Source organism: Neurospora hispaniola (assembly GCF_033458365.1).
Source record: "Neurospora hispaniola strain FGSC 10403 chromosome Unknown B0T23scaffold_6, whole genome shotgun sequence".
Classification (NCBI taxonomy): domain Eukaryota; kingdom Fungi; phylum Ascomycota; class Sordariomycetes; order Sordariales; family Sordariaceae; genus Neurospora; species Neurospora hispaniola.
This window is the reverse complement of record NW_026944411.1, coordinates 1,162,860-1,188,917: the sequence shown is the minus strand read 5'-3', so window position 1 is coordinate 1,188,917 and position 26,058 is coordinate 1,162,860. Positions and strand designations below refer to the sequence as shown.

The 26,058-nt window shown below is 52.0% G+C and overlaps 9 protein-coding genes across 9 annotated transcripts; 5 read left to right on the top strand and 4 right to left on the bottom strand.

Moving 5' to 3' along the window:
- Window positions 1-1,352: 1,352 nt before the first annotated feature.
- On the bottom strand, window positions 1,353-3,153 carry B0T23DRAFT_384299 (Ribokinase-like protein). The gene is made up of 4 exons (XM_062837466.1): window positions 2,822-3,153; window positions 2,531-2,628; window positions 1,722-2,462; window positions 1,353-1,600 (listed from the first exon to the last, which is right to left on the bottom strand). Exons 1-4 carry the CDS (start codon window positions 2,925-2,927, stop codon window positions 1,484-1,486), a joined length of 1,062 nt encoding a protein of 353 aa, XP_062690669.1. The 5' UTR covers window positions 2,928-3,153; the 3' UTR covers window positions 1,353-1,483.
- Window positions 3,154-3,712: 559 nt separating this feature from the next.
- On the bottom strand, window positions 3,713-6,785 carry B0T23DRAFT_188884 (ATP synthase subunit alpha, mitochondrial). Its single transcript, XM_062833190.1, has 6 exons — window positions 6,461-6,785; window positions 6,107-6,261; window positions 5,723-5,779; window positions 5,071-5,659; window positions 4,231-4,749; window positions 3,713-4,169 (listed from the first exon to the last, which is right to left on the bottom strand). The coding sequence occupies exons 1-6, from the start codon at window positions 6,530-6,532 to the stop codon at window positions 3,906-3,908; spliced, it is 1,656 nt and encodes a 551-aa protein (XP_062690668.1). The 5' UTR covers window positions 6,533-6,785; the 3' UTR covers window positions 3,713-3,905.
- Window positions 6,786-8,663: 1,878 nt separating this feature from the next.
- B0T23DRAFT_406243 (dipeptidyl peptidase IV N-terminal region-domain-containing protein) lies at window positions 8,664-11,414 on the top strand (the record flags this gene model as incomplete). The annotated part of the gene is made up of 2 exons (XM_062839094.1): window positions 8,664-11,250; window positions 11,314-11,414. The coding sequence occupies 2 exons, from the start codon at window positions 8,664-8,666 to the stop codon at window positions 11,412-11,414; spliced, it is 2,688 nt and encodes an 895-aa protein (XP_062690667.1).
- Window positions 11,415-11,992: 578 nt separating this feature from the next.
- B0T23DRAFT_406242 (uncharacterized protein) lies at window positions 11,993-13,381 on the top strand (the record flags this gene model as incomplete). The annotated part of the gene is made up of 4 exons (XM_062839093.1): window positions 11,993-12,083; window positions 12,158-12,560; window positions 12,679-12,778; window positions 12,899-13,381. 4 exons carry the CDS (start codon window positions 11,993-11,995, stop codon window positions 13,379-13,381), a joined length of 1,077 nt encoding a protein of 358 aa, XP_062690666.1.
- A 145-nt stretch (window positions 13,382-13,526) lies between these two features.
- Window positions 13,527-14,564, bottom strand: B0T23DRAFT_341979 (uncharacterized protein). Its single transcript, XM_062835895.1, has 2 exons — window positions 14,180-14,564; window positions 13,527-14,067 (listed from the first exon to the last, which is right to left on the bottom strand). The coding sequence occupies exons 1-2, from the start codon at window positions 14,344-14,346 to the stop codon at window positions 13,662-13,664; spliced, it is 573 nt and encodes a 190-aa protein (XP_062690665.1). The 5' UTR covers window positions 14,347-14,564; the 3' UTR covers window positions 13,527-13,661.
- Window positions 14,565-16,355: 1,791 nt separating this feature from the next.
- B0T23DRAFT_188801 (prenylated rab acceptor 1) lies at window positions 16,356-17,395 on the top strand. The gene has a single exon (XM_062833189.1). The coding sequence runs from the start codon at window positions 16,749-16,751 to the stop codon at window positions 17,277-17,279; it is 531 nt and encodes a 176-aa protein (XP_062690664.1). The 5' UTR covers window positions 16,356-16,748; the 3' UTR covers window positions 17,280-17,395.
- Window positions 17,396-17,512: 117 nt separating this feature from the next.
- Window positions 17,513-18,436, top strand: B0T23DRAFT_322006 (uncharacterized protein; the record flags this gene model as incomplete). Its single annotated transcript, XM_062835272.1, has 1 exon — window positions 17,513-18,436. One exon carries the CDS (start codon window positions 17,513-17,515, stop codon window positions 18,434-18,436), a length of 924 nt encoding a protein of 307 aa, XP_062690663.1.
- Window positions 18,437-18,669: 233 nt separating this feature from the next.
- Window positions 18,670-20,791, bottom strand: B0T23DRAFT_188799 (uncharacterized protein). The gene is made up of 2 exons (XM_062833188.1): window positions 19,550-20,791; window positions 18,670-19,480 (listed from the first exon to the last, which is right to left on the bottom strand). The coding sequence occupies exons 1-2, from the start codon at window positions 20,310-20,312 to the stop codon at window positions 18,903-18,905; spliced, it is 1,341 nt and encodes a 446-aa protein (XP_062690662.1). The 5' UTR covers window positions 20,313-20,791; the 3' UTR covers window positions 18,670-18,902.
- Window positions 20,792-22,115: 1,324 nt separating this feature from the next.
- B0T23DRAFT_445115 (PITH domain-containing protein) lies at window positions 22,116-23,603 on the top strand (the record flags this gene model as incomplete). Its single annotated transcript, XM_062840913.1, has 3 exons — window positions 22,116-22,215; window positions 22,254-22,795; window positions 22,856-23,603. 3 exons carry the CDS (start codon window positions 22,116-22,118, stop codon window positions 23,204-23,206), a joined length of 993 nt encoding a protein of 330 aa, XP_062690661.1. The 3' UTR covers window positions 23,207-23,603.
- Window positions 23,604-26,058: the final 2,455 nt, after the last annotated feature.

Sequence of the window (26,058 nt, the reverse complement as noted above, 5' to 3'; positions counted from 1 at the left end):
CACACTTCTGGCTAATGCAATCAGCCTCCTTTTCCGAACGATCGTCCTGCAAGACATTCTCTCCTGTTCTTTGTGTCCAGTGTCGTCACCCAAGACCAAGCATGTTAGTCGTGTCTTTCATCGTTTTCCAGTCCAGTTCACACAGAGCGGACAGTGGGTGGAGGCTTCGTTCGGGTGGGACAGCTAAGACTTTTTTTTTTAAAAAAAGAAAAAAAATTATTTGTAAAATCTGTCTCAATTATTTTCCCCCCCTTCCAGGCCATCGCCGACCCCTTCACTCGAAACTGAGTGGTTGCTTGACCACTCTTTCATTTACTTACTCGACTTCCTACCCGAGTTCTTCAATGCCGTGGAGCATACTCTGAGGCCGATGACTGAGGACATAGTTCCAAGCCGAAAGTTCATCGTGACGAGCACAGGAAGTTAGGTTGACAGACGGAGTGACAGCATTGGGGGACAGCCTCTTCCCGGCCGAGCCACAGCAGTGGGATAGAGGATCTGGATACCCGCAGCAAAACCCGCAGGCAGCGCTTAACCCGCTTTTGCCTGTTCTTCGCTCCCGCGATCTTGCCATCTTTACGGGGGGCGGATAGGTCCGATAAGCAAGGTAAGGTTACTCTTGAGGCTGGCTGCACCTTTTGGTTCCTGCACCTTCATACTCGATCTTGGGAATAGCCATGGTACGCAATAGGCATGTAGGTATCCCTAGGCAGGCCTCTTTTTCTTGAGGCGAGGCGACGAGGAGGGGAGGGACGGGAGGCGGGAGGTGACGGTCGCTGGGTCACGGTAGAGACGGGTGTAACACACAATGCAGGAATTGGATGTGATGCCAGTCACGGTGCTGATGATATCCGTTGCCCCCTAACCCCCACACCCACAAGCTGTAGTTCTGCTGTTTTAACCTCGCTATGGAACTTCGTTATCTGTGATAGGATGGAGATGGATTCAACAGAATGCCCAATTCTTGGGTTCATGGATAAAGGCTAAATACGAAAGTCGAAAAGTAAGAAGCAAGAACGACAGCCGGGGTAGTTGCGCTTGGCCATCGATTCGACCTACCGTGGCACTCGGAATATATCAGATGTAGCTCCAAAGAGGGAGGCAAAAAATGACTCCCTGATTCCTATTTCCCGAGTTTACGGGATCTTGACAATTCCTTGGCTTTTCTTTTCTTGTTTGTCTTTTATTTTTTTCCTTTAACAGTTCGGCCATAACCACCAATGACTACAATATTGACTCTTATACATAAGCGCGGGTGACAGAGGGTCGTTCAGCCATGTACAAGCCACCATGCAATAGGAAGCCAGGCCGTATTCAGGGGTAGTCACTCGCTTCAGGCATTGATGATGAGCCGCGGTTACCACCATATTGGTAGCTTTCAACTTGTGATTTCTACGTATGTAGCTTTCATTATCTCACAACAGTTTGAAAGTCTTATCGTCCTGGATATCTTCGCTTAGGATTAAGTGGAATGTAAAGCCATCTAGAGTTTCGCGTCAACCTCGCCAAACAGGTTCAAAAATGCTGTGTGTACTTCGTCTGTGAGATCGCTTGCTTGAAGACTGCGGCCCTTCTTGGCAAATGCCAGACGAGAGCATTCCTAGAGATAGATGTTAGCATCTGCCCGAGTATGACTAGGTTATGTATGGTCGATGCTGGGAGATATGAGGCGCAAAAGTACCCCGAACCATAAACGAAAAATCACAAACAACATGACTCACCCTCGTAATGGCGCTTCCACCAAAGACAGCCAAACCAATCAACTCCTCCTTGTTGAGCTTATGACCATGATCCCAGAGATCTTCAAGATACGCCCTCCGCCAGCCCAAAAACGTGGCAATACTTCCCGTCAGCGTATCTCCCTGTCCACCACTCCTCTTCAGACCACCCTTCAAGTCTACCGTAAGCGTCACCTTGCCATCGCTCAAGTAGTCCTTGGCTCCCTTCTGCACAACCATGACGCCGCCGAGCGCCTTAGCCAGCGCCTCCACCTTGGCCGTCTCACCCGCCGTCTCCTCAGCCTTTTCCACCTCTTCGTCCACGCCGAGCGCCTTGGTCAGTCGTCCGAATTCGACCACGTTGGGCGTCAAGATGGCGTTGTCGTACCCCTTGATGAGAGACGGGTCCTTGGTCACCAGCAACAGGGCGTCGGCGTCGAGAACCATGGGAATTCCCTTCTCGCGCGCCGCTGTGATCACCTTGGCGCAAGTCTCTTGCATGAGAGGGTCGCGGCCAAGACCAGGACCGATAACGAGGACGTGTAGCCTGTCGAGCATGGGAATGATCTGGGCGGCTATCTGGGAAGGATCGGTGTCAGGAGCGGACTTTGTGAGCGAGGGCGAGCTGCCGGAGTCCGAGGAGCTGAGGGCCGGCGGGGAGGAGCGCATGAGTGGGTGGACCATGAGGTTGGGCGAGTAGGTTTTGATGACTTGAGCGGCGTTGGGAGTGCAGATTACGTGGGACTATCGGTCTATGTTAGTCAGTCTCGCTACTGGCGATGTAGATGTGGGAGTTGGGTGGTTAAACTTACAAGATCAGCACCCAGTCTCGCACTCGCCATGGCGGAAAAGTAGGGAGCACCTGTGTAGTCCTCGCTACCACCGATGACAGCTACACGACCGAGTTGTCCTATGATTGGGGAATGTCAAGTTAGCTACCTATCTCTAGTCCATCTTCCAGCTACTATTACCAAAGAGATTCTCCTATCCCCCCCTCACCCCCGGCCGCCCGAAGGTTGGGAATAGCTTCCCCGCAAGCCCAGAGCAACAGTGGCGGAGCAGACAAGCTCATCTTCGTCAGCACTGAACTTGGTAAGACAAACCTTTATGGAATTTCTCCAGCATGGGCGGCACCATTTGCCGCACACGGGCTAGCATTTGCTTGGTTGTCGCCGACATTTCTGGGCCGGTTGATGACTCGGAGGACATATCGTAAAAGAGATGGTAAATAGTTAGCTAGAACAGTGATGTTGTCAGTTTAACACAAATTTGTCCAACAGAAAAGTCTTCACTGGTCCAGAAGATTTACGTTCCAAAACCAGGTGCTCGGATCCAAGAACAGCCCAGATCTTTGAAAGATGGGATGGGAATTGGAGCGCGTGGGATGACGCGGGGTGGTGCCTTCCACTTACATTTGGTGTTCTTAAGCTCCGACACAACAACTTTGGAGTTCAATACGATTGATGGTTGAAAGGTATAGAGAGGGAAATGATAAGCTTGCCAGCAAATGAAGCGGGTTATTTGAGTTTTAACTGGATTCAAAGACGTCTGATAATTCGGTAGCTGATCAATGAAAGGCGAAAACCCCATGCTCTTTGGGTGTAGCTGGTAGCTGCCCTGTTGGAGCTGTCGCTCATGATGTCACTGACGCTACCCCACCAAGCCTCATCATCCCAACTGCTTGTCACCAGGCAGTCTTTCGGCTCACTCAGTCCAAAACAACCAAATCGATCGCACATACTATGTACTGTGATCCGCAAATTCAGCTAAGCTGGTTGTTTACTACTGAATTGGTTCTTTAAAAAGAGTGGCTCGTTGATTTGGAAGGCAGCTGGAGGTAAATCCTGCAATTATCTCGCTAGTCAAAACACATTAGAACATCCACTGCAAAAAAGCTATAAAAAATGCACGACGTGAACCTTTGCACAAGCCTTTCCATTGATTATAGAATTCATAACCTCGTATTTTCAGTGCCTGACAAAGGGAATAGAGTGCTTGATTGAGACTTGCTCTAATTTACAGTAGGTTCGGCTAGAGAATCTCCCCTTCTCACGCGTCCATTCCTCAGTCCAGCACCCGACGGAGACGGAACACCTTCCTCTAGAAACACGGAACTGCGCGGGTAAAGATGACGAACCCACTGGTCGTTCTCAAGAACCACGGGGAATTAATTCAATTTATATGCATTTAACCGAGGAAGCTCTTGGTGAAGGTCTGGATAACATCACGGAGCTTAGCCTCGAGGTCCTTGCTAATGGCACCCTCCTTGTCGATGGTGGCCATGATCTCAGGCTCGTTGGTCTTGAGGTGGGCGAGGAAGTCAGCCTCCCACTGGAGGATCTTGGCAACGGGGACGGTGTCGAGGAAACCGTTGACACCGGCGAAGATGAGGGGAACCATCTCGTTGACGGCCATAGGGGAGTACTGCTTCTGCTTGAGGAGCTCGGTCAACTGTAGATAGACTTGTCAGCTCTGCACCAAGACATGGGGAGTTCAGCTTGTTTGCACTTACACGCTCACCACGGTTGAGGGTCTGCTTGGTAGCAGCATCAAGATCGGAACCGAACTGGGCGAAGGCAGCGACCTCACGGTACTGGGCCAAGAAGAGCTTGAGTGAACCAGCGACTTGCTTCATGGCCTTGAGCTGGGCAGCGGAACCGACACGAGAGACGGAAAGACCGACGTTGATGGCGGGACGGACACCCTTGTAGAAGAGCTCAGACTCCAAGAAGATCTGACCATCAGTGATGGAAATGACGTTGGTGGGAATGTAAGCGGACACATCACCACCCTGGGTCTCAATGACGGGAAGGGCAGTCATGGAACCACCGCCGTGGGTCTTGTTCATCTTGGCGGCACGCTCGAGAAGACGAGAGTGGAGGTAGAAGACATCACCGGGGTAAGCCTCACGACCGGGGGGACGACGGAGAAGAAGGGACATCTGACGGTAGGCAACGGCCTGCTTGGTAAGATCGTCAAAGATGACAAGGGAGTGCTTGCCGTTGTCTCTGAAGTATTCACCGACACACGCCTGTGTTTAGAAGCTTCTGGTTAGCCAGTCTGGTCTGATTGGTTTCAAACGGGCCGGGGGGCAGGAATCCGAGAAGAGGTGTGGTGAGGTCTCATGATGTTTGAAGATGGGTGAAGAAATTCAACAGGGAAGTGCAAAGTGTTGAAGGGGCCGAGCATATATCTGGGAAGGGTATGATGATGAACAGAAGGGGTTTCCAGTCATCTGGAAGACATCCTCCCATGTTTAGAAAAGGCGTCAAACGAAAATCTGGAGGTGTTCGAGCGGCAACTGAAGGGGTCTGCTGATAATTGGAGGGGACAAGATCCGGCAGCCACTTACGCCAGTGAAAGGAGCGAGGTACTGGAGAGGAGCGGCCTCGGAGGCGGTGGCAGCGACGACGATGGAGTACTTCATGGCGTCGTTCTCCTCAAGGGTCTTGACGAGCTGAGCGACGGTGGAACGCTTCTGACCGACGGCAACGTAGACGCAGTAGAGCTTCTTGTCCTCGTCGGAACCGCTGTTCCAGCGCTTCTGGTTGAGAATGGCATCGAGAGCGACGGCAGTCTTGCCGGTCTGACGATCACCAATGATCAACTCACGCTGACCACGGCCAATGGGAACCATGGCGTCGACGGACTTGAGACCGGTCTGGACGGGCTGGTTGACGGACTGACGGGGAAGAATGCCGGGCGCCTTGAGCTGGGCACGACGCTTCTCCTTGCAGTTGATGGGGCCCTTGCCATCGATGGGGTTACCGAGGGCATCGATGACACGGCCGAGAAGCTCGGGACCGACGGGGACATCGACAATTTCACCGGTACGCTTGACAGTCTCGCCCTCCTTGACAAGACGATCGGAACCGAAAAGCACAACACCGACCTGGCCGGCCTCGAGGTTCATGCACATACCCTTGACGCCGGAGGCGAACCTGGGGGTAAAGGGTCAGATTTGGGGCAAAAGAGCATCCGTTAGGTTAGGGACTGGAACATACTCGACAAGCTCCTCAGCCTGGACGTTGGCCATGCCGTGAACACGGGCGATACCATCACTATACGAGACGACATGTCAGCATCCACAAATTCACGTCATGGTCTCGCTAACCACAGGGGCAACACCGGCAGCAACAGCATCATCATTGTCGCGAACATCCAGCTTCGACGCATCTCGTCGTGGGTACGGTCGGGATCGTAGTCGTGGTAGTCGTTCTCGTTGTCGTTGTTCTTGTTGCTCCTCTTGTTGTCGTCGTTGTCGTCATTGTTGTCGTCGTGTCGTGATATGCTTGCTGAGCTTCTTTCGTGATACCGCGTTGACCCTGATGCTCTCTGCCGTTCCCCCTCTTTGCCAAGAACCGTAACCATAACCCAGAAAAACGTACCCGACGGAGAGGACGCGACCGGTCTCAGCGAGGTTCGACTCCTCCTGGACACCGCGGATTCTCTGCTCGAGGATGGAAGAGACCTCGGTGGGAGTGGCCTTGGCGTCGGCGTAGGTGCGGGCCTGGACGGCGGAAACTACAGGTGCGGCATTTCGCTGCTGTCGAGTTAGCCCTAGCCGAACTCCGAGAGGCATGCTTCACGACACATGGACAGCTCCCCCAACAAGCCCATCGACATCCTCAAGGCCATGCGCCATGATGACAAAGCTCCAAGCGCTCCGGGACCCGATGAGGTTGAATAGAAGAGGCGGCCGGTGATGTTGAAGGTGGATCGGGTGTGCGGAGTTAACCTACCGCGGCGACTCTGCCAGTGGCAGAGAAGGCGCCGACGGCGCGAGTGCTCTGACGGAGGGCGTTCCGGAACATGTTGTGGAGGTGTCTGTTCGTGACGAGCAGAAGGAATGCAATCGCAACACAATTGCAATTGCGTGGAGGGGAGATGTAGCGGGAGGTTGATGGAGGTTTGGAGAGCCCGGCGTGAGGAAAATTGTCGAGTGGCCTTGGTTCAAAGGGAAAAGGTGGGGCAAAGCTTGGACAACACCAATCAGCAATCGGCTGAGAATTTTGCTCTCTACCAGAATCCCGAGCAACTCCACCAACCACGCCTCCAAAATCGAGAGGTTTCTGAGGTTACTACAAAAAGGCAGCGCATCCGCATTTCACCCACCTTCACCCGCCATCAATCTCCCCTCCCCGCCTCGAGCCTTGGTTCCAAGCCGAACGATCGAAGGCATTGATTGCTACATCCCATGTTCAGTTCCCCATTCTGACTGCAGCCGGCCCCGGAGCTCCGTGATGACAACAGTCTACCTGCCGTTTCCATCCTGCTCCTCTGCCCCGACCTCAGCAAAGGTCTCAGGTCTCCAGCTTTGAGCGCCTTGCTCCCGTTCGGCGGCGGGCTGCATCCTTCAGGTGTCAAGCTCTGGCGGCCAGAAGTCTGCCCAGCTGCCCAATAATGTAATCCGTCGCCCGGGTAATCCCGGAGAAATGTCGCAACCTACCAGAAGCTCTGGCCGCCCCCGGTTTGGCGTTTGGCAATTTGGCACCTCACTTCAGTTTCAGGCCAGCTCTCGGGTTTCACGCTGGTAGCTCATTGTAGCTTCAGCTGCTGGAGTGGTGCACGGGCTGCACACCCGATTGTTATTTTAGGTCGAATAGGATTCCCAACGTCTTCCCCAGGTTTTGTGTGCCATCACTATGTACTTCACAAGATAACATCACCTAGGAACGCAATGTCCAGTCTTGCATTTTGTCAATGGAGCTCCATTCATTATCCGGGGAGTTACAGTTTGAGCAGCACTTCACATCGTATCGCAAATGAATGGTGTCTGCCAGCTGGCTACATACCTCCCCTCACCATTCAACCGACGCCATCTCATTTTGACTGGCTGCTGACTGCCAACGTTTGAACAACAACCAACTCTTTTTCGTTCCTTGTCAAGGCGCTTCTGTGGCATCTCCACACGATGACTTGTACCCGGTCCCGGGCCGTTCCAACATATCACCAAACCTCTTTCCCTCGGACTCCGCCCCCACGTCTGAACGAAACCAACCAGACCAGACTAGCTAACAAGAAGCTTCAAACGCTGTCTGTCGGTGACTGCTATCCGAAGCTATGAGCTAAATATTCAATGCCTGCAACAGGTGCTTACTATAGCAAACAATTGCCTGAACCAGTCTTTCGGGTCGTGGTGAGGTTCTGTGTCAACTTGGGTTTCTGGATATCTGAGCGATAACTCCCACGCGCATCTTGAGAGAACGCAGAGCCTGGGAGAAACTGCTTGGATGGCCTACAGACACTCTGGTATATTTCCCACGTCTCCCGATCCATGCTCACATATGTAACTCTGAGCACTTCGAGGTTGTTTCTAGATTAACACTGGTACCGAGTGATCAATTCAACCTCTTCAGAGGTTTCAAGGGAGGAAGGCGGCTTGTGTTTGCTCAACGATTCGTTCCGTTGAAGCCAATTCGCCTTTATCCCTAAAATCAGGGTTAGGGTTAACACAGCAGTAGTGTACTTGTATCTGCACCGGGCAGACCAGGACCCCCCCGGGCTGTGTTGGCTGTCGCGTGGCGCCCTACGTCGTCACAGTCTCGGTGTCGCGGATGGCCGAAGTCGAGGCCCTTCAACAACTCCATCTCCGTCAAAGGGACCACCTCGTCCTTGTCCCAAACAGTATCTGAATAGCGACCGAATCGGTCATGTTTTGCCCCTAGGGTTCAATTTTTTCTACAAAGAATACAACGTCCTGCACGCCGGTCGCGCAGTCCCTGCTGCTATTGAGTAGTAGCACCTCTCTTTTTCTGGTGAACGGGTTCCCTTGATCCCGCTAAACAGCCACATCGAATTGCAATCGGGTACAAAAACAAATTATCTGGGCGCAATTGTTCCTCGCCCGTCCTCAGTATGCCATCCACGTACTCGGACGATAATACGCTACGGTCTGGCCTTGATCGCTTCAAAGACCATAGCCCCAGCCAGCGTCGAAGAAGCATGTCGCAAGAAACCGACTCCACCGTATCCACGACGAGCATCGTCTTCGATCGCATACAAGAACGTCTTGACACCAAGGAGTTTTCGGCTCGCGGCACCGATGGCGACGACAATGACTCCCTCAAGGACGAACTAAACAATGACGATCTCGAGACTGGGCCCTTCTTGGGTAATGCGAGCCCCTCTTCCCGTTCATACCAGCGCTCATCCGCCGACGGTCAGCGTATGGATCGCAGTTTGAGGAGATGGTTATTCATCGTGTCGGGAGCGCTGGTCGCCACTTGGGTCATCGGCCTGATCTTCTTCGTCTCGTCCAAGGCCTACAAGCCATCCTCCTCCTTCGCGCATGACCCCCAAGCAACAGTCACGCACGGCAGTGGAAAGAAGGTCACGCTAGACCAAGTCTTGAACAATGAATGGCGTGCCAAGAGCCATTCCATCAGCTGGATCGCTGGTGCAAACGGAGAAGATGGCCTTCTTCTGGAGAAGGAGGGCGCAAATAAAGACTACCTTGTGGTCGAAGATGTGCGAGCTCAGAACCCTTCCTCCGTCCAAGCCTCCAAAAGCAAGACCCTGATCAAAGACAAATTGTTTGAATTTGCCAACAAAACATACTGGCCTACTGTCACCGTTCCCAGCCGGGACTTGAAGAAAGTCTTGCTTGCGACCGACGTTCAGAACAACTGGCGCCACTCATACTACGCTGTCTACTGGATCTTTGACGTTGAGACTCAGCAAGCTGAGCCTCTGGTTCCCTACGATGTCGATGCTCGTCTCCAGCTGGCGTCATGGAGCCCCACCAGTGATGCCATTGTCTACACTCGGGATAACAACATGTTCCTTCGCAAACTCGACAGCGATAAGATTGTGCAAATCACCAGGGACGGCAGTGCAGACGTTTTCAACGGTGTCCCCGACTGGGTCTACGAGGAAGAGGTGTTGGCAAGCGGTGTTGCGACCTGGTGGTCCGAGGATGGCAATTATGTTGCCTTTTTGCGGACCAACGAAACAGGCGTCCCCGAGTATCCCATCCAGTACTTTGTGTCAAGACCCAGTGGCGAGGAGCCTAAACCGGGAGAGGAGAACTACCCCGAGGTCAGACAAATAAAATACCCAAGGGCCGGCGCACACAACCCCATTGTCGACCTCAAGTTTTATGATGTCGAACGTGGCGATGTCTTTTCTGTCGATATCTCAGGCCGTTTTGCCGACGATGATCGCCTTATCACCGAGGTTATCTGGGCCGGGAAGCAGGTCTTGATCAAGGAGACAAACAGAGTGAGTGATGTGATGCGCGTCGTGCTGGTTGACGTTGGATCGCGCACTGGAAAGGCAGTCAGAACCGTTGATGTCAACGACATCGACGGTGGCTGGTTTGAGATCTCCCACAAGACCAAGTTCATTCCGGCCGATCCTGCCAACGGTCGTCCTGATGATGGCTATGTGGACACTATCATTCACAACAATGGTGATCATCTAGCATACTTCACGCCGTTGGATAATCCAAACCCCATCATGCTCACCTCTGGGGACTACGAAGTTGTCGATGCGCCATCTGCCGTTGACCTGCAAAGGAACCTGGTCTACTTTGTTTCCACGAAAGAATCCTCGATCCAGCGTCATGTCTACCAGGTCAAGCTGACCGGAGAAGATATGACACCGGTGACGGACACTACCAAGGAGGGTTACTACGCCATCTCGTTCTCTACCGGTGCCGGATACGCCTTGGTGTCCTACCAGGGCCCAGACATTCCCTGGCAAAAGGTCATCAGCACCCCGAGCAACCCCGACAAGTACGAGCACGTCGTGGAGGAGAACAAAGATCTCGCCGAAGCCGCCAAGAAGCACGAACTTCCTATCAATATCTATGGCACTATCAACGTTGACGGCGTAGAACTTAACTACATCGAGAGACGTCCGCCACATTTTGACAAGAACAAGAAGTATCCCGTGCTGTTCCAACAGTACAGCGGTCCCGTCTCCCAGACCGTCAAGAAAACCTTTGCTGTCGACTTCCAATCGTTTGTGGCTGCTGGTCTCGGTTATATCTGCGTTACGGTTGACGGGCGTGGAACAGGCTTCATTGGCCGTAAGAACCGTGTCATTATCCGGGGCAACCTCGGTACCTGGGAATCTCACGATCAAATCGCTGCCGGGAAGCACTGGGCTCAGAAGGATTACGTAGACGAAGACCGTCTTGCCATCTGGGGCTGGAGCTACGGCGGCTACATGACGCTCAAGACCCTCGAGCAGGATGCGGGACAGACCTTCAAGTACGGCATGGCCGTCGCCCCCGTCACCGATTGGCGCTTCTACGACAGCATCTACACGGAGCGGTACATGCGCACCCCCCAGACGAATCCCGAGGGCTACGAATCAGCCGCCGTCACCAACGTTACTGCCCTTTCGCAGAACGTGCGCTTTCTCTTGATGCACGGCGTGGCCGACGATAACGTTCACATGCAGAACTCTTTGACGCTCTTGGACGCGCTCGATCAGCGGAGCGTTGAGAACTATGATGTTCATGTTTTTCCTGATAGTGATCATGGCATTTATTTCCATAATGCTAACCGGATCGTGTTTGATAGTGAGTACTTCAATGTGTTGTTATGGCCGAGTCGACCAGAATCGCTGACTGAAATCTACACAGAACTGACTAACTGGTTGGTCAATGCTTTCAACGGCGAATGGTTGAAAATCGCCAACGCGCAGCCGAACGGCATGAAGCGGCGTGCTCTTCCCACTGCTTGACCATGACAAACAGTATCCTGGTCAAGGTGCAGAGTTGCTTCATGCTTCTGGCGTTTGGATGGACAAAGTAGGCGTTTCGGCTTGGTTGGTTGTCAAGCAGGTGATTAGTTTTATCTTCCTGTTTTGTTTTTGCATACACTTTTAGGGACACCGAAAAAAGAAAAAGGACGCATTGTATGTTTACACATATATACCCTACATATATTGTTGTCCTTTTGCTCCCTTGAGAGTCGCATGCTGTTCACCGGGCCACATAAGATTTGTATTACGAGGTGACATCCTGCCAGTTCGGTCCAACCCATCCATTCGTGCAGCTGGTTCTCGGCTTGCGCCACCAAGAATCCAAACACTTCAGTGATGAACAATCGAGTTTGAAAGCGGTGCTTCCAAGCGTAAGGACGGATGGATGGTAGGTTGGTGGTTGGGTGCATTCCCGGATTTCCCAAAGTAAGAATGTAGGTGGAAAACGGTGGGAAAGTAGGTAGTATTTCCCCACAAACCTGATCCGGATATTCGGGACGTGGTTCCCTTGTGGTACATGTATCGTTGCATTTTCATCTCAACCTCAAGCTCAAGGAATGCGATCCCGGCCGAAGGGGATTACCTATGTGTGTGCGGTTGATGATACCATCCGCTCAAATCAGCCGGGGAGTTATGTTCCAGGGTTCAGTATGTAGCAGCAGAGGAGTGTGAGAGATATAACAAGCTTTCCCTCTAACCGTCACAAATACCATCGTTCTTAGGTTACGGAGGCGTCGATACTCCTATCTTCCCACTGTCCATCGACCTTTCGGACAAGATGCTCACTCCAACCATCCTCACCCTTCTATTCACCCTAGAAACCACCGCCCTCGCCGTTTCCCATCCCCACGCCGCGTTAATCAAATGCCCTCTAATCTTCGACGGCCGCATCAAGACCCGTACACAGCTAACCGATTTCGACAGCCCCGCCACCTCCCTCTTCAATCCGGACAATGTCAAGGGATCCAGTCTCAAATGGAGCCAAATCATTCAATTCCCTGAGGGGGACAAGGGGAGCCGCTTTGATAGTTGCAGCTATAAACCTCTGGAGGTGACTATTGCCGATGCGAGTGTGTTCAAGACACAGTATGGGTTTAGGAGGGCTGGGTTAATTTTCAATGGGGAGTGAGTACACCCTAATGACCTGGTTGTGATGATTGGCAAGATATTCGGGGAGTAAGGCGGTATGGAGGTTAGTTGGGGTTTGGGAAGATGGTTGCTGATATTGAACCGGAATATCTAGCAAAAACATCGGTAGCCCTGCGTCCAGAGGAGTGAAGACACTACATTTTAGTGTCAGGCAGGATGAGGCGAGAGGGTTGAATTTGACGCATGAGTATCTTGTAAGCTTTGGTTCTTTCTTTCCTTTCCTTCTTTCCCTTTCTCCTTTCACTTTTTCTTTGTTTTCTGCTCCATGTTTCCCTTGGTCGTTCATTCTGGTTACTGACTGAATCGTGTGATAGAACGTCTGGCACGAAACCTCCGACTGGTCCGCCAACCAATTCAACTTCCAAACCGGCACCATCATCGGCCAGGAAGGCAGCCTAGCCAAGAACACTTTCAAGATCTTGAGCCGGGAGAACAAGTTGATCTGGTCGACGCCTATTGAGCAGAAGGAGTGGCAGAATTTTGCTATTACTCTGGATTTCGACAAGAAGCATGTTGCTTTCCCCGATTCTTCGTCCTTGATTTCATTGACTGTCCAAAAAGATAACAGCACGCTACGCCTCTACTATTCCAAAGGCTACGAACCTTTGCGTAGTGTCACTCAGGCTGTGCCGAACAACAATGCGGGAGAAGGCCAATATCAGATTGGCATTCTCAAGAAGCCTACTGGCACTGATGATGTGGTAAATTCGGGGTATCAGGAGAGTGGCATCGATGAAGGACAGATCTATGGGGGGATTTTCATCGAGGATAGTGGAAATGGGTGTGTGTCTCTGTAGTATGTGGTTGTACGGGATGATACCTACGGTATATGAGAGAGCCGTGAAAGCATCAAGTTGGGAAAATATCGGTTGGGCAGCATATATAAGTAAAGCATTTCCTTGTTCTTCCTACCTCTCCCTCTCAATCAATGAAATGACAAGTCAAAATGTCCCAATTCCACAATTCGATACCCTTGGACAACTGCTTAGCCAATGATGATGACATTCAACCCAAGCATGTTGCGCGTATGCCCACTTCAAGCACTCAGCACCTATTCCCCATGAAACCACCACGGGATTAACCCAACTCAGAAGACCTATAAGCCGGCACCGAAAAGTTCTCCGGCCCCTCATACACCTGATGCCGAAAGATATCATCCCCAATCATCGGTATGCAATCCGGAGTGACTTTATACACGGCCGTGTCCGCCACCCGATCGTTTATCCGACGTACAATCAACAAAGCTGCGCTGCCGTCCGGTTGCTCAGTCCATTTGAAGGAGACACCTGGTCCCGTGGTTGTGATGTTGCTCTGGTGGTTATTAGTTCCGGTCCCGTTTTCACCGTACCCGCTGCCAACATCACCTGGATCTGTTGGACACCACGTCTGCGGGATGCTGGTTAACTGGTGGTTAACGGTCGTGCCCATTGCTTCGCAGTGCACATGGACGGCTTCATTATAAAAGGTAACGTTGAATTTGTAGCTAGAATGAGGTGGATTGGGAGGTCAACGGGTTGTTGTTCTGCTGGAAGATACATAGAAGGGGAGATAGAGAGACTCGATGCAAGGAAGGTAGGTGAAGTGAGAGCACTTACAAGTTTCGGTTACTGAGGACCATGGCTGATGCCTCAAAGTTGGTGACGTTGAAGGCCGGGACTTGGTTCAGGTCATGACCATCGTCGAGAACGGCAGGGGTAGGGCTTGCATGCGTGGTGATACTAGCGACGCCCAGGAGAAGGAGATATAGGAGTCGGATGTGCATTGTTCCCGGGAATTAAATATCGGTAGAAAGGTTTCTCGATGGTGGGCCAAGGATGCTGTTTGAGAGAGCACCAAGCCGTTGCGAGGTGATACAGGTAGCAAGGTGAAAAACGGATGCGGTTCAGAGCGAGTGTAGCAGGTTGGCGAGATGTTCACATGGGATGTCAGAAAGGAACTGGTAGGTCTCTTGGGAATTATCTATTGATATAGGTAGTGGTCGACACCCTCCATAATGACAACTCGAGGGACGGGACAACGTCATAAGCCGCATCAACTTGATGCCATTGACAGAACTTTCCAAGTGCAACTCCGGACAAAACGGAGGAAGGTACGAGCAGATAAAAGACCGGTAAGTATTTTTAGGCTTTCAGGAAGATGATGCTATTTGAACCTCCATGTCACGCAAGACATGTTTGGGCGACGGAGTCCCTGACCTGCCAGCTAACTTGTCTGTCTTTCACTGACATTTACAACCTCTTTCTGGAGACCGAGTACGTGAAATAGTCGATCATGTTAGCCTTCCTGACGTGACAGATCCCGCATCCGACACCAAGGTCTGTCACATCTTCATCTCTTTGGTGCACGAAGAGGCTCACAGGGGGCGGTCTCCTGCAACTTTGGTGTTTCGGATATAACTGCAACAACGAGTTTCGGTTGAAATTGTAGATGTTCTGCGTGGGAAGCTGTGGCAATCAACGGAAAGCTTCTTCGAAGCCATCTTAAGTGCAGCCCGAGATGAGATATCTCCTATGAGTTGGTCTTCGGTATGACCAGCCTTCGGTGGATAGGCTCACAACAACAAGCCGGATCGCTGAGGCAGGCCGTCAAACAGGCGACCAGAGATTACCAGGCTCTGAGCGACATATACAGTGATTCGGGATAGGGTCGATCCCAAGGAGGAAAATGGCCTGTGGATTATGTTCCTTGTCTGGAGTGTAGAGACCCTCTTGCCATCCATGTCGTCTTGTTTGGTGCACAACATGAGGAAGCCGCAAGTACCTAGGTAGCTTTGGCATATTGGTTTCGACACGGGTAATTCTTGGGCTTTGTTGGGTATTCCTTCGATGTAAGGATAACTTGCTCTTGGTACGATACAAAACGGAACCCTGTTTGTTGGATATTGCAACCTTTATTCCTCGTCTAGAGGACGAACCAGGACGGGTCCGAACGGAAAAGTGCAGTCAACACGCAGCATGCAGTCATTGACACACTTGTACACCATATCCAGCGAATCCAAGACTGTAGAATACTTACCTCTAGTAGGGGTAGCCTTCAACCCCGCCATCGACAACATGATCAGCACCCAATGGGCGATCCATGGGTGCCTGGGCTTCGATGGCTTTTCACTCTGGCGGACCGAAACACCCAATCCCATTTCCTTGTTGGAAAGCGAGATAACCCTCTATCGGTTGTGCATAGTGGCCGCTTACAAAAGCCTGACAGCTCCCTCAGATTGTTCAGTGTGAACTTTTCCTGAATTCCTCATCCCATCGATCAGCCACCCACCCTCCGAGGACGTTGCTCGGGTAAAGGGGCAAGCAGACGGAATTCCGACACTCGACACCGGAAGACACCGGACGGTTCAGCCCCACTTGTCTGACCGGCGGAGGGCTCGGACACGGCCGCTTCGGGCACCTGGCACAACGCTCAGGTCAACCCGCCAGCAGCACAGACCCAGGGGCTTTTCACAGGGCGGGCAAGGAGCGCCACCATACTGGGGCACCGGAGTCAGGGCAGCTAGCACTAAGGGAACCCACCCCTATTCTGGAACATCACCATTTTCGGACCCTGACTTTCGTTCAAAACACCGCCCGCGGGGATACTGTTCAGGACTGGATACCTACCTTCTGCTGTTCCTCGCCCTTCAAACATCAAACGAACATCTTTATCGTGAACTTGGACTTCCGTGCTTGCAGAGCCTGACGACCACCGTCTTTCCCCCATCTCCCACGGTGAAGAGGTACGTTAGTTGTAAGGAAACCATCTTCCTTAAAAACCCCCCCTTTGTCCCATTCCCATCGCGGCATCGCCCCGCCATGCTCGCGTAACCGCAATTAAAAAAAGGGACCCGACCCCTTATCGTTAGGTACCTTACGTACCTACCTACGGAAGGCGGGTACCTTCACAGCATTGCACATGCTAGCCCAATGCCATTCCCTTCTTTCTGCCTACCTTAGTGGCTGCGCCCACCGGCGTTTTATTTTGATTCGCCCTCGAGTCTGACCACCGTGCTCTTGCCAGATCTCATAATTGCAGCCCACCGCAACTTGAACACGCGTCTCCTGTCCTCAAACCCATTCTTACCTCACGCAACACCAACTTTGGCACTCGAAACGCCGTGCGACTCCCTACAACCTCAGCTACGCACATAGTGCAATTCAACCCACTCTACACACAGTCACAATGTCGCGAATTCAGATCCCCATAGATGTCCTGACGTCTCGCCTCAACATGGGCGAGCGTTTCCAGAACTTCCGTTCAGGCTCGATTGCGAACCGCTTCTCGAACCTGCGCCCTCTCTCTGAGTTCTTCGATATCAAGCGCCTCTCCAAGCCCGAAAACTTCGCCGAGATGCAGTCCCGCGTCAACTATAACCTGGGCCACTTCTCCAGCAACTATGCTGTCGTGTTCGTGATGCTCTGCATCTACGCCTTGCTCACTAACCCTTGGCTGCTCTTTGACATCGTCTTCGTCGTTGCCGGCATGTGGTTCATTGGCAAGCTCGACGGCCGTGATCTTGAGATTGGCCAGCACCGCTTTACCACTTCGCAGCTGTACACGGGATTGTACGTCGTTGCGATTCCGATCGGTCTTTTCTCTTCGCCCTTCCTCACTGTCATGTGGTTGATTGGCGCCAGCGGCTTGGTCATCATTGGCCATGCTTCACTTATGGACAAGCCCATCGACGAGGCTTTTTCCGGGGAGGCGGTCTAAATGGTCGGCCGCGAGCTCCCAAATCTGCGCCCCAATGGGGAAGACCATCGAGGCGCGAGCGGGCGCGCAACGGGAGTGATGATGAGGGTTGGTGGGGTTCTGGGCGTGTGGTGGAAGAACTGGACAGCGAGGACGGCGGCCCTCATACTACACAAGGCGTTGGGTCAGGGTTGGTTTCAAAACCTTTGGGTAATAGATTTGCCAGCGATCCCCTTCGGTTTACGGGTGTCGACATGGGCCATAAAGGCGGTGGTAGTGCGAGGTTACGAGGAAAACATATTTATGGAGCGGACACAACAGACGATGATTCGGAGGACTCGGCGAGCGACGAGGAGGACAATGTCCATCTCGAGTCTGCCCTGGCACGGATTCGCCGGGCTCAAGCAAAGGGCAAGGCCGACGTCAAGTTGACAAAGGACGAACTGGCAGCTCTCGAACGGTATCAACGACGTCAGAACGGCGAAGAGCGTAGGAAAAAGGAAAAGCGGATCGCGGTACCGCTAGGTGCTCTTGGCCAGATAGAGGTGCCTCGGAGCAATTCTCGTGGGGAACCTTCGCGAACCCCGCGGGAACAGTCACCGGTTCCTCCATCACGTCTTCCCAGCGGGTCGTCAACTACTGCTGAAAGGGAACAGAGTTCTTCGCCTTTTCATTATTCATATGTCAAAGACCAACCCGGTCCCATTCGGCGTTCTCGCGATTCTCCTCCCCACGGCGATATCTCTCCTGGAGCATCAGGCAGTTCTCCCCACCACGATATCTCGCGGCAAGCTTCAACCGGAAGCGGAGTCGATCCCTTCCAGTACTTGCATCCCGGCGGTACCACTCGTCCCACGTACACAGGCGACTACAGGAGTCGGACAACTACATCAGACAGACACCGGACTACCAGCGATTTGAGCCCGGGCGACTATTCGGCGGGCGAGGAAGACAGGCACCGGCATTCATCCCGGATCAGCAGTTCCGCCGGCAGGAGCACCAACCATTATGACCGATTGGAGCGTGCGCGAGTTGCAGAGGAGCAATCCGTACACGATATTTCCTCTTCATCTAGGAGGACGTCTGGTGACCCACCTTCAATTGTGAAGCGGAAGGAGATGTTGACTGGTAGTTCTTCCAAGTCATCGACCTCTTCCAAGCGCAGAAGTCGTGGTTAAAATGGCTACTTGTTTACTTGGGACCTCTGCTTTTGAAATCGGTTGCACTTGGGCAGGGTAAAAGAAAAAGAAAAAGAAACAGGAGACTGACTGGCTAGATGTCTTGTGTGTGTATTGCGTTGACAGATATAGTAGTTTATGGTTCTTAATATTTATTTCCCCATTAGGTTGGTTTCTTCCATCGCTTGTGAAATTTTCTGATGCTTCTTTTCGATCAGATTCATATGTAATATGGTGCAGAAGACTCAATATTGCTCCGTAACCAGCTGAAAACCGCCGAGGGCCACCACAAACCAAGTTCCAAGCAAGAAAGTAAGTATAGATGCCGCAAACCATCCATGTCTCGTACCTCATGTACCACATACAACATAACCCCCCCGGAAATCGTTTCTGCCCGGCTCGTGGAACGCCAAAAACACCCAAATATTTAGACATGCCCACCCTTGTCAGTCAGCCTTCCTCCATCCTATTCCGATAACATCTTCAAAACACTCCTCAACCCTTCCTGCCAACTCAACCCCGGTCCTCCAGACCCATTGAACACCCCATCTCTCTCCATCGTCCTCTTCTCCCACACCGACCCGTCTCCTCTCCGACCTCTTTCAACTTGAGTCGTGTTAAACCCTCTTGCTAATGCATCCCCCATCATTGCCGCTGCCGCCCCCGCGCCACCGCCACTCCTACTACCACCACCGACGCCGCCGGAACCACCACCGGAACCACCACCAAGACCAATCCCATCCCTCGCCAACCTCGCCACTTCCCCTACGGCACCCAGCGAGTCGCCAGCAGAGTACTTGGCCGCTAGCGCCAGCAGTCTGTCAACGATTTTGGGGAGGCGGATGCCCAGTTTAGCGAGTAAACCCGTCAGGGCGCCGCCGGTGATGAGCGGCATAATGGCAAGCATAAAGACTTTCATCGGGTGTCGCTGGGCGTAGTAGGCCAGGTCGCGGAGGAGACGCTTGAGTTTCTTCAGGAGCTTTTTGATGAGGCGAGGGCGGGGAGAGCGTTTGTAGAAGGAGGAGGAGGAGGACGATGATCGGCCTAGAGAGGGTGAGGGTTAGGGACTGATACTGGACAAAAGGAAGGAAGGGGGGAGAAGGTAGAACGTACGGAATTTGGCAAAAAAGGAACTTCGCCTGCCTGATGAGGAAAAGGATTTAAAGAACGATGGCCGTTTGGGAGGCTTTTCCGGTCTGCCACCGTGACTGCTGCGCGGGGTACCACCACCGCCGCCGCCGCCGAGAGGGTCAATCAGTCGGCTGCTGGTCCTTCGAGAAAGGGAAAAGTAGTCGCGTGGAGGTGCATCGTCGCCGTACATGTCTGAATCGACATACCCATGCCCGCCACGGGACTTGGGAGTCTTGGGAAATGAGCGCCGCGGGTTGTCAGAGTCGGAGTCGCTTCCGTAGCCCATGCCGTCAAGGTCATCGTCGTCGCCGAGGAGGAGAGAGGCTAAGAAGCCGACTAGGCCTCCTGCTCCTCCTTCTGCTCCTTCCCTCCCGTCAGGTCCTCCTCTCGGTACTGCTGCCCTTTCATCCGCTCTATAACTCTCCCTGCTGTACATTTCCTGCCTCCGTCTTTTCCCGCTGCTGTTACTGGCATCTGGAGGAGAAAAGGGGGCCTTTGGTGGTGGTGGTGGTGGCCGCTCCCGTTCACGATCCCTCTCCCGTTCTTGCTGACGTTCTAGTTCTCGCTCTCGTTCCCTGGATTCCCGTTCTCGTTCTCTCTCTCGTGTCTTGAGCTCCCGGTCTCGTTCCTTGGGTTCGATTTGTTCCCTACTTTGCCTGGAGGATGAGGACCGATGCGAAGGCTTTGGCCTTTTCGACTTTGATGAACGACTGGAGAACATGAAACCCTCGCCGAGGAAACCCATGTTGGCGGTTTGGGTTGGGTTTATTTAGATGTATGTATATGTGGAACGATTTTTCTTGACCGGACAGAATTGCACTGCCCTTTGATGTCAGATTGTGAATACGAAAGCGTTGGTTGCGTTTGGTCTTCTTCAACCCGGTTGCTGGTGAAGGATTTGATGGTTCGAGAAAAAGATAGGATTGCTTCCACGCAGGTCCGGGCCGTTTAGGTTACTGGAAGTGGAGGAGGATCGGACCCTCTCCGACCAACAGGAGCGGCTTGACGCGTCCAGGGAAGGTAGGGAACAATGTTGGGAGCTGAGTTTCCCCTTTCAGGAGTGAAAATCTGCACGGTGATTGACAGCTAACACAAACATATGTATCTGCTTCTTGAATTGCTGCCGTGGCATGTCTGAAACTAGTCGTCACCACACTTCAAGACTCGATCTTGTGCATGTATAAGTGAACGGTAGGATAGGGTAATGAAACACGGCGAGATTGGAGAGGGGATTGGTTCTCGAAACCTGTCATGCCTTTAACCAGCCCAAACGACAGTCCAAAGTAGGTAGCCCTATCTCCAGCGGCGTACTTGATTCAACCGTTCTCACAGTCGTCTCTCACCGCTGAAAATTCATGAGGCTGGGGGCTCGTTGAGGTCTGCGACTGGACGCCAGGACTTGAGACTGGACTTGAACCGCAGGACCGTCTACCCCTGAAATTGTGACCCTTGTCACAGTTGGAATCTCGGGCTCGGCACCCATGGCACCAACAGCCCTGGCAGAATGATTGCCTAATATTGGATAGAAATCGGCGAGTGGGGATTAGTAGTCACAACGAAGCGGGGAGCCAGGGACGACCTTTTGGAGAAGCAAGCCATCGACTTTATCGTGGAGGAGGAGGTTGTTATTGTGCGACTTGAGAAAGTAATTCCGTCTTGGACTGAGGGTTTGATACGTAATTGTTATTCGGCTGGAAGTAAGACGATCAGAGCGTGATAATGAATTGTGCAGGTCAAGGCAGTGTGTGAGATCACAGCTTTTATCTGCTGTGTCGCAAACTCTCGAAATGACAAAATCGGAAGAACCAACTTACAGCTGAGCTCGCCTATGATGAGCGATCATTGTCAACGAACTGAACTCCCCTTGCTGCAAACGGTGGGGCAGTTAGTACCTGATAAGCCACACGTGGCACAGGTACAAACCATAGAGGTAGAGAGGTACCTAGTACCTGGGCTACCTCTACCTACCCGCCTTGACGCTTTATTTCGCCGACGGAGTTTCCTTTCACTTGCACTCACGGCCTCCAGCTTGCAGAAAGTTCCATCGTTTCGTAATTTCCTAGCATCACATTGCTGCGATAGGTGTTATGTAACGTTGATAAATACATAGGTACACGGAGCCGACAGCACATGCACAGTTTGCGTAGGTACGACTTGACCATGTATGACTCCATCACCCACTGCAACAGGTCCTGCCTTGCAGGGGTAGGATGAAAGCGCGGGGCAATGGACCTTGGGCTTCGAACTTAACGGAAAGCTTCCACTTCTGTGTTGTCATCGCTTGGCTTCCACTCTCCATAATTCTTGCAACTTGCAACCCTGCGATCACAAACCCCCATCATTCTACCCTTTCGCCATTCTCTAGAGTATTGATCAGGATGGTGTCACCTGCAGTTGAAGTTAAGAGCCCAGCGGAATGGAGTTCCCTACTGGATGCCACGAAAATCGTTGTGGCACAATGTAAGTTCTACTCCTACGCCAGTCGTTCGAGAAAGCGATCCCCTTGAATCGCATGCCCTGGTGGTATACAACTTAGCCGCTGCTCACCATGTCATCACTTTCAACGTCTGGATACGGAAGCGTGGAGGCGCCTTTTCGCCATGCATTCGCGTTTCTTTTACGCACCCATCTCTCCCTGGCGGTGCGCGGTTCGTCAAGAACAGCTTGTTAACATAGTTTTCTCCAGTTTACTCGCCTTCTAACACGGCCTCGCTGGAAGCGATCCACATTCTCGAACACCACTCCCAAGGCATCGAAGGACGCGGCACGGTCTTAGAGCTCGCAAAGGTCAACGTGGACGAGTTGAAGGCGATTAAGAATGCCTACAGCATCACAACCGTCCCGACGACTATGCTCTTCCAGAACGGCAAGGAAATCGACAAGGTTGCTGGTGACAATCCTAGGAGGCTAGCGCAACTGGTTGAAAAACTCAAACGCGCAGTTGACTCGGCAAAGACTGAACAGGCAAGCGGGAGCTCCAGCAGCTGGAAGGGTGCCGCACTTCCCCGCGGGTACGTGGATGTCACCGATCAGGTTGAGCTCAACCGGTCTGAGCTTTTGAATGTCGACACAGAGACCGGTGGCGTTCGAGTGCTTTTTTCGACCGAAAAGCCAAGTGCCTTGTCTGGAGGCAAAGGAACCGCGAAGGATTGGGTTGAAAGTGACACCGACGACCAACTGCTGCTTTTCATGCCCTTTCAGTCTATGCTCAAATTGCATACTCTCCAGGTTGGTCCCGCAAAAGGTTCGAGTAGACGACGGACAACGCAACTGACATGACCTTACCAGATTACCTCCTTGCCTCCCACTGATGACGACGACGACGAATTGCCCACGAGGCCGAAGACGATCAAGCTTTTTGTTAACAAGCCACACAATCTCGGGTTTGACGAGGCAGAAGATCTTCAAGCCACGCAAGATATCGAGCTGTCAGAGAGTGACTGGAACAAGGAAGGAACTGCTAGCATTCCTCTGCGTTACGTCCGGTTCCAGAACATTAATAGCTTGGTTTTGTTTGTTGCTAATGGGGACGGGGATAGCGACAAGGTCAGGATTGATAGGCTGAGGCTCATTGGAGAGTCAGGAGCAACTAGGGATATGGGCAAACTGGAGAAGATCGGTGATCTCCCGGGCGAGTAGAAGAGGAAGAGGAGTGTTGGTGTCGAGCTTCAGGCATTGAGCATTCAGATACCACTAATATCAGGCAGCAGGCGTTTTGATGGTGCCATAGGGAGCAAAGGTGCGCATTGCAAACCAACCAATCCCCATATCCAAAGTATGAGTGCGTTCTTGAGAGATCTATACATTATCAAGATGCTAGAAGCACGGTCTTGCAACTGGTCCTTGTACGCACAGCACCACGACCGGATGGACGAGTATTCAAACATCACGTCGCTGAAGGACATGTGTAAATTTACACAGTCGCGTTGACTACATCTTGCGATTGTAGCCCTTATGATGAATAATCAATACGCTGATACTAGTCCAGTCGCAGAGCTGGTCTCAAGACAATGCTCGCAGTCACCAAAGCGACCTAAGCCAGTTACGCGCAACAGTCAAAGAAAGTAGCCCCAGATAAAATGTCCGATCTCTTCATCACCATCCAGCCCTAAGGGGTTGTTTCTCGATGGACTGACTGACGAGGAAATCGGCCTGCAATATGATTTATCTAGGCCACGACTGACGCGACGTTTTCACGGAATCTCCGGGAGGAGATGAAAACGAAGCAACACGGGTAATGTTTTGAATGAGTCGTGACCGCCGCACGAAGGAAAAAAAAAAGAGAAAAAGAGAAGGAAAGGGAATTTGGGCTCGAGGTCATTATATTGAGAAAATTTGGTGGAGCATCTGAAACAGCTTAGTCATTTTGACAGGCCCACAATTTCGAGTTTTGAGGTGGGCTCAGCATGTCGAGCCCCGAGGTCCATGTTGGCAGCTGGCATAGCATTTGGCCACTCACCTTTTCTGTCGTGACATTGGTAGCGCCGACGTCGTAGCGTTTGCGGTCAGCCAATGTCACCAGTCCAAGTCGACGGGACTTTCTAGTGTACACATCAGCCCTGGTAAGTTCGTTAGCGTGGTACTTACGAGGGTCGTAAGCAGGGGACCTATAAATGCCTTGTAACTTTACCAACCATAGAAGATGGGAGGGAGGCCTTGGGTGGTGGGTGCCCGATTATACTGGTTGAGAGGTTTGTGTTCGGGTGTTTAGATTTCTTCGGCTAACTCTTTCTCTCCTTGAACGTAGGTAGTTTCGGCCAATCAAATCGCGTAAATAGTCGTGTCCGGCCTTGCAACCACCCTGTTACCCCCCTACAAGAAGATGTGGGGCATGTAGGAGGCTAACAAACTTTTAAGGACTGATGTGTAGTGTTATCCTGGCAGAGGCGTAGAATCCCGCTTGACGCCGTTCCACGGTTTCGGACTCTCAGCACGAATCGACCACACGCTGTCAGCGCCGCTTCAACCACACTACCTAGAGGTACCTACTTTCAACACTGAAGTTTCGGTTGCTGCAGTATGCTGGCGGGAATCGGTTTCCTGGTGATGGTTCCTGTCTTGTGTGACCCTTTCGACCTCGAATCCTTGGTTCTTCACAGCCAGGCAAGCCTGACCAAGCAGAAACTGAAATCTCGATTGCTCCCATATGGGATTGTAGTGTGTTACAGCGCAAAACGACGGGCGACATTATCTCGGTTCCCATTTCCCTTCTCCTCGCCTAGTGCCTTTGAAACTCTTCACATGGGGCTTTTCTCCGTGGAGAATGGCATGATTGCGCTCAACCATTCCAGCCTAACTTGTGTGGACGATGTGTTTGTTCGGCCCAGCATAACATCGTCTCTCGGCTAACACATATTGTCGCCCACGCCCGAGCCTACAAGTTGCCGGTTTATATGAGCAAAGATTATGCGGGACAAGCATACGAGCATCCATGGGCGTGCCAGCGTTTGGCCACCGTATAACCGTAATGACTGATCGTCGTCTCCCCCATCGACTCGTGTGCGTGGGGTGTGCGGTCTTCCAACAAAAGTCTCGAGTCTGACAGACTTTGTCGTCGCGGAACTCAAGCCAGCTACGAGCTGACCCATGGATCCTGGTGTTCCCCTTCGGATATCCTACCAATCCATGACAATGTCCACACAGTATTGGATATTGCCTACAGCGCAGAGCAAAAGAGGCGTTCATATCGGAATTGACACATGCTATACGATATTTCGAATACACAATGGCATATCCGCCGCAACTAGTTCCTACGCCTCGTCGGTTTTTAATCAAATACTCCAGTCCGAAATCAGCACTAACAACTATGCCAGCTGTCATCCTTTCGGCTAGGTTCTGTAACTTGCCTTTTTTTTTTTTTTTTTCAGAAAGTTTAGTATGGATGTCTACTTTGAAGTCATCCGAAACCTGCGCAATGACAAGGTAAAAGTCAGTTGCTAGACTACTGAGCTACAAGCTCTAGCAGCCAACTTGAGGTAAACCCCCGCTTTCCTCTACCTACGTCGTCTCATCGATACACTACGCAGGCATCCGGTCCAGCCGCTTGATCCCTACCCCTCGGTTCCAACACTATCGCGTAAACTGCAACTCTGTTTCGACGGCACGTCACCATGGCCCCAAGATCGGTAAGCCTGGATACTACAATCTAACGCTGGTTTGTTTGCTGGCTCGGTATTCCAAGTCTACTGGACGAAATCCAAACGGCTTTGTCCCAAAGCTTACCAGGATAAAATCAAAGGTCAGGTACAGCCATCAACACGATCCAATACGGCATTTTCAAATTTCAGAAATACCATATTCAAAGCTAGTTCACGCTTTGGTCGTGAAATGAAACGGACTCACCAGATATGACAAGTCCTTGGGAAGCTGGCTCGGGGGTCTCGAGCTAACAAAGAAACCAGTATGTATTGGAATGTAATGAATCGAAACGCTACAGGCATAAGAGGTGGTCCCTATGGTATATGCTAAGAATAGCTCATACCAGTCCCTAG

Bases quoted from the DNA above. Each gene is read 5' to 3' on its own strand.
- B0T23DRAFT_384299 (XM_062837466.1), bottom strand. From the start codon at position 2,927: ATGTCCTCCGAGTCATCAACCGGCCCAGAAATGTCGGCGACAACCAAG. The intron at 2,629-2,821 runs GTTTGTCTTACC...CCCCAATCATAG, and splicing joins GCTGGAGAAATTCCATAAAG to GACAACTCGGTCGTGTAGCT. The intron at 1,601-1,721 runs GTGAGTCATGTT...ATCTATCTCTAG, and splicing joins GTGGAAGCGCCATTACGAGG to GAATGCTCTCGTCTGGCATT.
- B0T23DRAFT_188884 (XM_062833190.1), bottom strand. From the start codon at position 6,532: ATGTTCCGGAACGCCCTCCGTCAGAGCACTCGCGCCGTCGGCGCCTTC. The intron at 6,262-6,460 runs GTAGGTTAACTC...ACTCGACAGCAG, and splicing joins CCACTGGCAGAGTCGCCGCG to CGAAATGCCGCACCTGTAGT. The intron at 5,780-6,106 runs GTACGTTTTTCT...CGTCTCGTATAG, and splicing joins GGTCGCGTCCTCTCCGTCGG to TGATGGTATCGCCCGTGTTC.
- B0T23DRAFT_341979 (XM_062835895.1), bottom strand. From the start codon at position 14,346: ATGCACATCCGACTCCTATATCTCCTTCTCCTGGGCGTCGCTAGTATC. The intron at 14,068-14,179 runs GTAAGTGCTCTC...ACCTCATTCTAG, and splicing joins GTCCTCAGTAACCGAAACTT to CTACAAATTCAACGTTACCT.
- B0T23DRAFT_188801 (XM_062833189.1), top strand. From the start codon at position 16,749: ATGTCGCGAATTCAGATCCCCATAGATGTCCTGACGTCTCGCCTCAAC.
- B0T23DRAFT_188799 (XM_062833188.1), bottom strand. From the start codon at position 20,312: ATGGGTTTCCTCGGCGAGGGTTTCATGTTCTCCAGTCGTTCATCAAAG. The intron at 19,481-19,549 runs GTACGTTCTACC...CACCCTCTCTAG, and splicing joins TTCCTTTTTTGCCAAATTCC to GCCGATCATCGTCCTCCTCC.